The sequence below is a fragment of the Chelon labrosus genome (assembly GCF_963514085.1).
Source record: "Chelon labrosus genome assembly, chromosome: 16".
Lineage (NCBI taxonomy): Eukaryota > Metazoa > Chordata > Actinopteri > Mugiliformes > Mugilidae > Chelon > Chelon labrosus.
The window spans coordinates 5,699,953-5,711,771 of record NC_140349.1 but is presented as its reverse complement, the minus strand read 5'-3'; the positions used below and the strand labels follow the sequence as shown (position 1 = coordinate 5,711,771).

At 44.1% G+C, this 11,819-nt stretch overlaps 1 protein-coding gene across 1 annotated transcript; it reads right to left on the bottom strand.

Annotated features, from left to right (window-relative positions):
* Positions 1-49: 49 nt before the first annotated feature.
* Positions 50-11,475, bottom strand: eloa (elongin A). Its single transcript, XM_084563561.1, has 12 exons — positions 11,393-11,475; positions 7,773-7,829; positions 7,434-7,546; positions 6,670-7,238; positions 5,895-6,256; positions 4,166-4,277; positions 3,664-3,816; positions 3,315-3,412; positions 2,912-3,092; positions 2,692-2,821; positions 2,342-2,523; positions 50-2,230 (listed from the first exon to the last, which is right to left on the bottom strand). Exons 1-12 carry the CDS (start codon positions 11,462-11,464, stop codon positions 2,169-2,171), a joined length of 2,091 nt encoding a protein of 696 aa, XP_084419687.1. The 5' UTR covers positions 11,465-11,475; the 3' UTR covers positions 50-2,168.
* Positions 11,476-11,819: the final 344 nt, after the last annotated feature.

Below are 11,819 nucleotides of genomic sequence, written 5' to 3'. Positions count from 1 at the left end.
AGGTTTTTAGCCCCTGAATATTGTACCTCCTCTGAGTCAATGCCTGTTTCTCCATATATTATATTATATTATATTAATGTTCATCGCTCAAACGACACAAAACATTTCCACACAAACAGCCTTTAAGGGCAAAAAGTCAATTTTAATAAAAATGACCATATAACATTTATTAAAATCTAATAAAATTACAGTTTTTCATCTACTTCCGTTCGGAGGTGGGTGTTGGGGTTGAGGGGGGGGGCATGTTGTAGGGTGCCAGGTCCCAGTTGAAAATAAATACATCTAATAATCATTGTGGACTGAAGACGCCCTGTTAACTTCTTTCCTTATTGTACTTCCTCCTGTTTTCCTACAGACTCCTCAGCCCTCGCACAAACTCATTGTCACAGTGAAGCAGATAGAAACAGAAACGCACACATTCGACAGCAAGAAAAACAGAATCTGAAGCCACAGGAGGGATAAAAAAAAAATAAAATAACCCTACGATGTGTGTTTGTGAGTTTACTTCCTTGATATCACTTTTGTCCTACACAATTAAAAATACGCACGAGGCAAAACATGTTTTTAAATATGCATGTTTGTTTTGTATTTTTTTTTTTAAAAAGCTAAGTCTTCCACCTGCCAGCTGACGTCTCGGGTGTCCGGACGTACGTCATGCATGCGATCAAGAGACAAAAACAAGAATGAGCGTCAAAAGTTTTCCAATGTAGTGTATCATTTGGTCGTAAAGGTAAAATAATGACTGTCCTACAAAGCTATAGTGAGGAACTTTTAAATTAACGTCTCATAAAGCTCCGTGTAAAGATAGAGTAGTGGGGTATGGCGGAGAACCCAGAGTTACTAATGTAACCGAGGTTCTATTAAACCTGACCGGAAGCGTACAAGAAAAGTTTCTAATACTCCAGATAAAAAGAAACTCCTTGTTTAGAGAAAGGATTACAGTCTAGAAAAGGAAGGATTACCTCTGGAGGTCGCTTAAAGACCAGAAGGGACTGAGTCACTGCCAGTAGGGGGAGACAAAAGTTTCACACTGTAGCTTTAAATTAAAAAAAAAAAAAAAGTACCTTTTTACATCCCTTCAACAAAACGTTTGACACTTTGGGATATGGTCTTATTTTTGTTTTACGAAGACGGTTAAATGAGAACATTTATATACCTCTAACAGCTGGTTAGCTTAGCTTAGCACAAAGACTACAACTAAAGGGAAGCCGCTAGCCTCGCTCTGTACGAGAATACAAAATCTGCAAACTAACAGTTGTAACGCTCATTAATTAACACATATCTAATGGCTTAAATTCGTACAAAAAGGAAGTGTATAATTAAACTATTAATCATTTTTAAAAGCAAAAGCATGTGATTGTTTTAAGGCGTAGCACTATTATCTGGTCAACTTCCAGTCACAGTGGTGTCACATTTTTAAAAAAAATAATCACGTGACTGTTCTGTCATCATCGTTAAAGACTGAACAACTTGCAAATTAATCTCTAGCAACTGTAAAAAGAAAAACAATGTACCATCTATATGTCGTCAAGGGCAGAACTCTTAGCTACTTAGCGCCCCAGTGTCTTCTCTGTTCATCTTGGCAACTGCACCTGACCATAAAGTCGTTTATAACCCTGCCTGTAAATATGTAAACTGACATTACTGCAGAATTAAAGTGTTAATTACGCATACTTATTGCATTTATTATTACTTTACTGTATGTTCTTTTGTTTCCAGTCTTTGTGCTAAGCTACGTTAGCCAGCTGCTGGCGACAGAGACGGATAAATCTTATCATGTAACTTTGGGCCCCGAGAGTAGATCCCAAAAATGTGCAAGAATGTCTTTTTAAAAAAGTCTGCTGGGGAAAACGAGAAAAGACAGCAGACTGTGTGACCGTGTGTGCGTCCTCTGAACACAAACGTCACATTGTTTGACGTCGATTTTAGGATTTAAATACTTAATTAAAGACCCCCAAAACCACAAAAAAATAAAATAAAATAAAATTCCACCAATACTGTTAAGTTCATGTGATATGTCTGGTGAATTAAAGTATTGTAACGGTGTCCAGGGTGTGCGCGCGTGTGTGTGTGTGTGTTCGGGTGTGGAGGGTCTCCAGTAAAAGTTTTGCTAGTCTTAAATTAAAAACACAATTGGAATTCATAAAATACATTCAGTCTCTTTCACACTATCGGCGGGAGAATCTGTTCTTGAACGCTTTGATAGTTTTGGCCATCATGGGGGCGATTTCTGCGGGGGACAAAAAAAAAAAACAGGAAGAGGTGGTTTGTGAGATTAAAAAGGAACAAATATTAACAAAAATCCTCAAGTACGCTTGAGAAAAGTTAACGCTAGACTTACTCTTGACCTGTGGTTTGTCCCGGGCAACGTGTCCTCCTCCTCCTCCTCCTCCTCCTCCTCCCCCTCCTCCCCCTCCTCCTCCTACCCCTCCACTCAGTGCCGATGAGCGTGACGAGCCAGGAGAGGGGTTGTTTAAGGAGCGGCTTGATTCACCAGAGTAGTCAATGTTAGCCGGCCTTATTCTGAAAGACACAGAAAACCAGAAAGTCCTGAACCAACCGAGAAGTACAGAAAGTTATACGAGCAGCTTTTCTTACTGAGGATGTCCCGATCCAGGCATTTCCATCCTATACTTCCTTGTTCTAAGCCTAAATGTGACTCTAGCATGCGACATCCTTTAGTTTACTCACTTGATGGGAGCTGCAGCTGAAGTGGAGGCGGCTGAGGAACCACTACTGGTTCCGAATCTTTCCTGTCGGCGGCGAACGTCACGAGGCGGCTTGGCGGCAGAATTTACGAACGCCATCTTAACCTGCCGTCCTGCAAGAGGAAACGCACCCGTCAAACACTCGACGCACAGAAACGAACGTCTCTGCTTTGTAATTGCTGGTGGATAAAAACCGCTCCCACCTTTGGGTTTGTTGGCGTGTGAAGACGTGATGTTCTGCGTGAGCATCCTCAGCCGCTCCTCGCGCTCGTCGTGCAGCCTCAGATACATCTCCCTCCACGACTCGTACTCCTGAGGAGACTCCCGCTTGAAGTCGCGCTGACAGTGACGCATCCACAAGTCGTCCGAGTCTTCCGTGAAACACTGAAAGAGGAAATGAGATTCAGAACGGACGCACACATCTGTCTTCCGTCTGCTCCGGGTCAACGTGATTCCTCAGGAGACGCAAGACACGCCATCAGTTATAAAGAGGTTTTAAATGTTCATAGTGGGGATGTTTCTGCATCGTGGGGACGTCTTGTTCAGTCGTTTCTGTCTCAGAGGAGGGACCGACGTCTCCCTTTGAACCAAACGTGTCTTCTTTACCTGGTTGCTTTGCTCGATGCGGTACAGCTGCTCCGGAGTGCATCGCTCCAGAACCGGTTCCAGGATCTCGAACGGCACTCCTCCCACCTCGGCGATGGCTGAAAGAGCACAGAGGCACCAAGAGAGTCACGGTCTGGGCAGCGGTTTGTGTTTGTTTTAACCATCTTGGGATAACAACAGGTGGGTGGAGCTCAGGTGGGGACCACAGAGGACACTGTAAACCCAGCTCACCTGGCAGCCACACAGACTACAACAATGTTGCACAGAAACAAAATGTCAGCGTCTGCAGATTTAATATTGACGGTACAGGAGCTCTAGTGCCACCTGCAGACGGGTTCAGTCCACTCACAGTCGATGTTGTTCTGCAGCACGCGGATGCACTGCTCAAACAGAGTCATCATCTTGGGCAAGTAGGACGTCTTCGCTCCCGAGTAGACGACCATCTTGGAGTTGAACCGCTTCCCCGTGAAGCCGGCGTCCTCCTCATCGTTGCAGACGGGAACTGAAAGCGAAGCAGGAAGAGAGTGAAACTCGAGTCAGGGCGAAGCCTGGAGGTCGAGCGTTGGGATGGGATGTGCTGACGCCGACGAGAGAATGACTTCTAGTTTACAAAGTGCACGACTGCAACACATCACCTGCAAGGGAATGTGAAACCTGAAACCTTGAGCTGAGTTTTGTTAAGGCCTCAGAGGTGTGCAGCTGCAGAAATACAAAAAGAAATGAGCAAAAGAAAGAGTGAACAGGAAACTGTTCTGACTCAAGCACCATGAAAAGCTTTAACAAATACTGAGGTCTTCAGTTTCATTAAAGGGGATTTAACGTGATGTAACTGTCTGAGGTGAGGTCTTTACCTTTGCGTCTCTGAGGGGACAGCGGCGTGACGTCGATGGAGGGCAGCGGCCTGTAATTGGGTTGAATCGCTGGCAGAGGGATCTCAGGAAGAGCCGGCACAGCTTCTACGACCTGAACACGTAAAATAAGCTTAAATAAACGGGCACGGTCTGAAAAATAGAATCAATCTTCTCCTGCCCTCTGGAAGGAGATACAGTCTGACAATCAGAAACTTGCTCTGCAGTCTCAGTGCCATCTGTCTGTCTATAGATAATAAATGAAGACAAATGAAAAGTGAGTCGGTAGCAGAAACGCAGCCCAAGAATATTTTAAATTAAGCTATTGGCAGAGGATTGAGGCTGGACTGACCTCTGTGTCTCCTTCTAAAGTTATCTAATTTAAGTTAAAGTGCATTTTACATAACATTGTTAAAAAAAAAAAAAGTCTGGAAACAAAGAGAATTGGTTATTAACTTGAGAGATGTTGTCAGCTGTGGGCTTTTATAAAAGTAGGGAAACAGCTGGGAAACATCTTGTTTTCAATCTTTATGCTAAGCTAACCATAGGCAAGCATCAAAGTATTCCTTTAAAATTCGTGAAAACTATTATTCTACTATGTTTGTTTCTGTTATTTAACCAAGTTATTCAACCCCAACTGATGCAATGAGTAGCTTCTCATTTCTTAAACAACCATGTCTAAAGACACATCCTGTGGTCGTGGGAAAGATGTTAGTCTGTTTGAGAAAACCAACAGTAGAACTCAGGGCTATGTTTAATAGTGAAAGTAAGAGCAGTTCCACACGTACAGTGTGAAAGGAACTCAAGGGATTGGGACTGAACAGCTGTGTAGCCTTAAGAAAACCACTAATCAGTGAAGCTAACCCCCCAAAAAAGGCTTCAATTTGCTAGGGAGCATAAAGATTGGACTCTGGAGCAATGGAAGAAGGTCATGTGGTCTGATGAGTCCAGATTTACCCTGTTCCAGAGTGATGGGGGCATCAGGGTAAGAAGAGAGGCAGATGAAGTGATGCACCCATCATGCCTAGTGTCTACTGTACAAGCCTGTGGGGGCAGTGCTATGATCTGGGGTTGCTGCAGTTGCTCAGGTCTAGGTTCAGCAACATTATGTTGCCCAAAGAATGAGGTCAGCTGACTACCTGAATATACTGAATGACCAGGTTATTCCATCAATGGATCATATTCCAAGATGACAATGTCAGGATTCATGGGGCTCAGATTGTGAAAGAGTGGTTCAGGGAGCATGAGACATCATTTTCACACATGGATTGGCCACCACAGAGTCCAGACCTTAACCCCATTGAGAATCTTTGGGATGTGCTGGAGAAGGCTTTGTGCAGTGGTCAGACTCTCCCATCATCAATACAAGATCTTGGTGAAACATTAATGCAACACTGGATGGAAATAAATCTGGTGACATTGGAGAAGCTTATGGAAACAATGCTACAGAGGATGTGTGCTGTAATCAAATGACCTTATTTATATTTAAAGTTTGGACTAAATGCATGATTTTAGATGGTTGGGATTAAAGTAAATTATTAACAGTGGATTCATTGATGTTGAATAGTCGCCGCTATGCTCTAACTGCACTACAATAAAGACCTGGACCAACTCTGTCTGCTGTGAGAGGCTTGAAAGCTCTGGGAAAAACCCAAAAAAAGAAGATTATTTTGTTTGAACTTATTCTAAAATGTAGATTATTTGATTCTTTACAAGATAAAAACGTTCTCACCCTCTTGCGTTTCTCTGGCGTCGGCGTAGCCACTGACGACGAGCTGGAGCCCGAGTGAGGCCTCTTGGTGCCCTGAGCGCCGTTCGCCTTGCTCGCCTTGGAGGATGACGAAGAGATGGAGGAGGAGGAGGAGACGGGCGGCGGCGTGCGGCTGCGGTGGGAATTTGACACGGACGAGGAGTGAGAGGAGGAGTGAGACGGCCGGCTGTGTGACGAAGACGACGACGACGTTGGCGGCTTCTTCTTCTTCTTGACGACCGCCGGGGCGTCGTACGTGAGGAAGGACTCGAAGGACATGGTGGGGGTCTCGAAGTCCTCCTCCTCGTCTTTAGGCGGCGAGTCCTTCGGCGCACGCGGTCGCCCTGGAAACGTTAGAGGATGCAGAGGAAAATCAGGACAAAGCTTCAAACTGCAACTCACAATTATTTTTAGATGACTGACGAATCTCCTGATGATCTTTTTGATTAACCGATTAATTATTTTGTCTATAAATTTGTAGACACAACTGGCACCACACACTTTTGGTTTTATTTTGTTTTTCCTCTCTTCCTGTCGGTGTTTGTCTCTGGTACAGGATGTAAGTGTCTGTCGTGGCTCTACTCTCTGATCATTGCCGATAAAACCACTTGCCGTTTCTGTTGCACAGAGCTGCACAAATAACCACAGTCACAACTTTAGCATCAGGACTCCCGCCTACAAACTCCTAAGAGACGACTCCTCTCTCTTTCGTTTTCATCAATGAGATGTAAAAACCAAGGGTGCTGCTTTCACTCACCCTCGTCTCCCCCTCTCTTCTTCTCCTCCCTCCTGCCGTCGTGTGCGGTCGACTTCCTGTTGTGCTTCGCGGACTTCTGCACCGGACTCTGCTGCCTCTCCCGGTCGCCGTTGCGCTTCTTCCCGTCGCTCCCTCCGTCCCGCTGCCGCCACCGCTCCTCCTCCTTGTTCCGCTCGCCGCCGCCGCCGCCGTGGTGGTGGTGGTGGTGGTGGTGGTTCTTGCTGGGCTCTCTGTTTGGTTTGGCGTGGCGGGCTTCTACGCGAGGAGGAGGAGGAGGAGGAAGAGGAGGAGGGCTGGGCGCCGGCTCGGGGCTCTCGTATTCGTCCGACTGATACCCTCCTCGCTGCGGGGGGCTGTACTGGTCGTGCAGGGGAGGCGAGGGCGAGTAGTTGGTGTGGTAGCCTCTCTCCACCTCCAACACCTCCTCCTCCTCCTCCTCCTCTTCCGCCTCTTCAACATAGGTGCGCTCTTCCTCAGGAGAGGGCTCTCGGGGACGTCTGTGGCCGCCTGCCTCGTGGCCTCGAGAGTGTGTGTGTGAGCGGGAGGCCTCTTTGGCGTGGCTGTTGGGTCTGAGGAAGAAACACAGGGACGGAGCTTACAGCCACATGGAGCATGCTCGGTCGTCATGGACACAACTGATCACATGATCCACCTATGGTTCTTTAGACACCGGTGGTTGTTGTATTGATGATGAAATGACCTCCGTGAGTAAATGGCAAACAAGTAAAATATCTTGTGTCGAGGCACATGTGCGTAGCAGCTACCTTTCTGCAGATTGAGGAACCAGCTTCTTCCATTTGGCTACGAGGTATTTGGCCACCTCTCCAGCCGCGTCGTGTTTCCTGAAGGAGTTCACCGCCTTCCCCACTCCAGTTTCCTACCAGAGGAGAAAAACAACGCGCTTAACGAGACACTCGACAAGCCCGAGCCGTCTGATTGGCCAGAGACGTGTTCGGATCTGACTGAGCCGCCGCACGCTTGCTCCGATTTCAAAAAGGTTCACGCTCCAGCCAGGAGTCGGCTGGTTTTAAATAAAACGCCTCGCTCGGGAGTTTCTCGTGAACAATCTGCTGATGTCATCTGCGGATTAAATAATTCCTTACCACCAGTATGTCCACAGTCATGGGAAGCTCCCCCAGTCTTTTGAGAGTCTTCAGGAGCTGGAAAAACAAAATAAAAACAAGATTAATACAAACAGTTTGGTGTGGTTTGATTTAAATCTGCTGCAGACGTCGGTGTTTTGTGTTCCTACGCTATTCCCAGATTTAGATTAGGAGATATGGAGGTGATTAAATCAGTCGCCGGTTCATTAGGTACATTAGTTAAAACTAAAACATCTCCCGCTCTAAAGCTTAGCCCCATGACCGTTGTAATCTTCGGTTTATGTTGAAACAGCGTCAGAAAGGTGGTGACGGAATTATTCTGGATGATGTAATTTGTGCTGCTGTTAAACTGGATTGAATTAAAAAAGGTTTCTGTTATTTAGCCTAGCCCACTGACTACCATGGGTGTATAAACACAATACAAGTCAATAGCACAACAAATCACAGCCTCTAAAACGAAAACACAACTGAATCAACAGCTCCTTCAGTTATTTTAAACTAGTTATGAATATTATAACCTTCACGAAGCTAGGATTTACTGCAGTTCACCGTTCTATTAGAAGATGTTTACTCGTGTGCCTAATGAAGTGGCCGGTGAGTGTGCAGTCCCAGCCGGCAGCGAGGGAGCAGGTGAGCCAGCGCCTCCACTTTAAATTCTTAAAGCGACCGCGCCAACTTGTGCCTGACAGCCACAGCTGAGGATGCACCGACTCTCACTTTATAGCTATAAATGGAGCTGACAGAAAAAGCGAGTCGGCCCAGTTAAGACTTTACTTCACGTCAAATGTTCTCGGCAGTGATTTTCCCAGAACATAAATACTAGAATTTGTGTTTGGAAAACTGTTTGAATAGCTCAACAGTACTGTTACGATCTAGTTTTGATACACCTGAATGCACCTCTAGTATTTTTAGGCTACTTTTACTCAAAATACCTGTTCCATCTCATCTCACACTGCTCAGCCATAACATTATGACCACAAAGGTGAAGTGAACAAGCTGATTATCTGGTTTTAATGATATATATGGGATATATCAGGCAGCTGGTGGACATTTTGTCCTCAAAGATAATGTTAGAAGCAGGACAGCTGGACAAGTGGAAGGATTTGCAGCTCTGAGAAGGAACAAATTGTGGCTGGCTAGCTAGGCGACTGCAGCAGAGCATCTCTAGAACTGTAGCTCTTGCTGGCCCATGTGGTCCAATCCAAACGATGAGCTACTGCAGCTCAAGTTCTGGTTGCCTGTGAAGGTTCTCGGTTATCCAGGACATGATATATCCAAAAAAAAAGACAAGAGCAACTAGACTTATAAGGTTTCTTGAAGACATTTAATCCAAGTAGCTTCTCCTGTTCTACAAAACTGGTGAGGAGTTGCGGTTTAATCATTTGTTTCCCACCTGAAACAACAAGCTACTAACTGGAGGAATCTATTTCGATCCTGTTTGTTTACGTTTTAGTTCTGGTTCTGACAGAAAGGAGCCACAGCACACAGTGGACCACAGATTGTTTTGGCTGCAGACCAGTCAGAGTGACCAGTCCATGCTGACCCCTGTCCACTGATGGAACTCACCCAACTATATGGACGGTTGGGTGTTTGTGTGTCGCTTATCTCGGGGGGAACACATGGTTCTAAGGATGCAAGGATTGGTCTGCGACAATATTCAGGTGGTGGGAAACCGTTCGTTGGTTTTAATGTTCTGGCTGATCGGTGTACATAATATGCAAGTACTGCACAATATAAGACACCTAAATTACAATAAATGCATATTATTACTGAGGAGGACAGAGGACGGAGACGCCTCAGCTACTTGTCTGTGTGTTGTCCCTTAAAAAAGAAAACAAATCTCCAAGGTGACTACAACTCATTCATTTCAAGCCTGAGCGATTTGTTTACAGGTTTCAACTTCAGCCACACATTTACATGAAGGCCTCAGAGGTAATCCGAGCCCCTGACTACAATCTTGTGTAATGAAGCTGTCAGATCTGTAGTTGTTGCAGCTGAAAAATCTAAAATCTGAATATATATTTCACACTGATTCACATTACAAACAGCAGCAGCAGCCCTGCAGCAAGAAGGGTGAATTATATCAAGGCCTTACGTGGCAGATCTGCAGGAAATAAAATCACTGATGTTAATGATTTTTAATTTAAACTTTTATAAATTAAAAATATGGCTTCTTATCAGAGAGACCTGCAACACACACACACACACACACACACACACATACATACATATACACCAGGATTGCTTTGTTACATGTCACCAGTAAACAAAGGCGAGCCCGGACAGTGATAAATATATTTTAAACGCTTTTAAATTTTTTGAGCAGTTTGACAGCAGGCGTGTTTAATTAAGATGTAAACGTGGTGTAGGTTGAGTTAACCTGCAGCGGTGTAACATTAGAGGCCTCCTCTGTCAGCACTTTCCGCACCAACGCTGGTTAGCTTCGCGGCTAACGGCTAACTCCGGTCCCGAGTTTGGCTTCATTTATGAAATAACTTGTGGTTTTTGGGGTCGTTATTTTAATAAGACATAGACATTGTGCGCACATTGAGAAAACCAAGCTGTCAGCTAAGAGTTTAGGCGAAATACGAGCGTTAAAGAAGTACGTTATAACAAGTTAAAACCCCTTAATTATAGTGACGTTTCGCACGGTGCCTTCAGAGGCAGTCAGAAATATGGGAACTATAAGGTGAAATGACTCATATTTGTCTGGAAGTAAAAACAAAACAACCCCTACTACTACTACTACTACTATTATTATTATTATTGAGATTATTTTTTACTATAAAGTAGAAAAGATGTTAATAGTGCACATTTATCGAGTAAATTCCTTACCACAATTCATTTCTGACACATGTTCCTCAAAACAAATACCGAAATGTGTTGATTTTCGTCACATAACAAGCAAAATGTCATCAGTATAAATGTACAAAAAACAAAAAAGAAACATTATTATTTTACTCAGTTAGCCATGCATTTGTAGTTGGGTTTCGTTCATTTCTGAATGTGCTTAGATATATCACAACAATGCATAATACCAATCCTGAACTACCTTTTAGTTTAAACATTTAGTAAACACAGATATCGGTGTCATAGCCAGGTTGTATTTTTATGAGGCTTTAGGAGGCATAATATTTTATTTTAGCAGGTTCAGCGCTAACAAATAGTTAATATATTATATATTTAACTTAGAAATTAGAAAACTAATTAATGCCATTCATAGCAAATAATTACGGATAAAAATACCAAACTTGTTGAGATTATAACAACAAAAAAATCACCAACTGATTTGATCCATCTAGATTAAGTCTATAATTTAAGATTAATCCGATTTTACCACATGATGAATTCATTTTCACTCGCTTTTTTTTTATTTTATTATTCCTTCTGAATTAAAACTATTTCAAGTACATGAAGCAGGAGCATGTTCTACTCTGAGGAGGAGTATCAGAATTACGGAGGCAGACAGCGGCCTGTGAAGGCAGCATTTAAAAAACCGTTGCGACTTTCGGGGAGCTGTGTGTCGGCGGCTTCGTGACATTTCGTGGCATCGGCCGCGTTTTGAGAGACGCTCGGTGGTAATCGCCAAATCTGTCTGTGTCCGCCGGGTCGGCTGTTACCTTTCGAGGCTCCGGATTCTCCAGGAGCCGGGACTGAAGCTTCCTCACTGTTTCCTGCAGTTCCTCCGCCATGTTTACTGCTGGTTCCCCCTTCTCTTCTTCGCTTGGTTTTATTATCGCACTGAAACGGATGAAAAGAGGATCACTGCCCCCTAGAGTGCTGGAGTGGAACGACACACAAGCGTATAGAAATAGCATAATACCAGAAAAATAATCTAATATCTAATAAATATGATGAATATGAAATATTTCAGAATATTGGTTTAAATATGGAAGTTAGCCACGGTGGCTGTTTTCTTGTGACTGCTCCCTCTAGTGGTCAGAGCAATTATGACAAATGAGGTAACATTATAGAGCATATATATATATATATACAAAGTTCAAATAGAGAGGAGATTGGGGCGGATGGAGGGCTCGACAAAACCAA

What these genes read in the sequence shown, in the direction of transcription:
- eloa (XM_084563561.1), bottom strand. Translation starts at nt 11,464, where the DNA reads ATGGCGGAGGAACTGCAGGAAACAGTGAGGAAGCTTCAGTCCCGGCTC. An exon ending in GTTCCTCAATCTGCAGAAAG is followed by an intron (nt 7,239 to 7,433) that starts GTAGCTGCTACG and finishes TTTCTTCCTCAG; the next exon opens with ACCCAACAGCCACGCCAAAG. An exon ending in GGACAAACCACAGGTCAAGA is followed by an intron (nt 2,231 to 2,341) that starts GTAAGTCTAGCG and finishes TGTCCCCCGCAG; the next exon opens with AAATCGCCCCCATGATGGCC.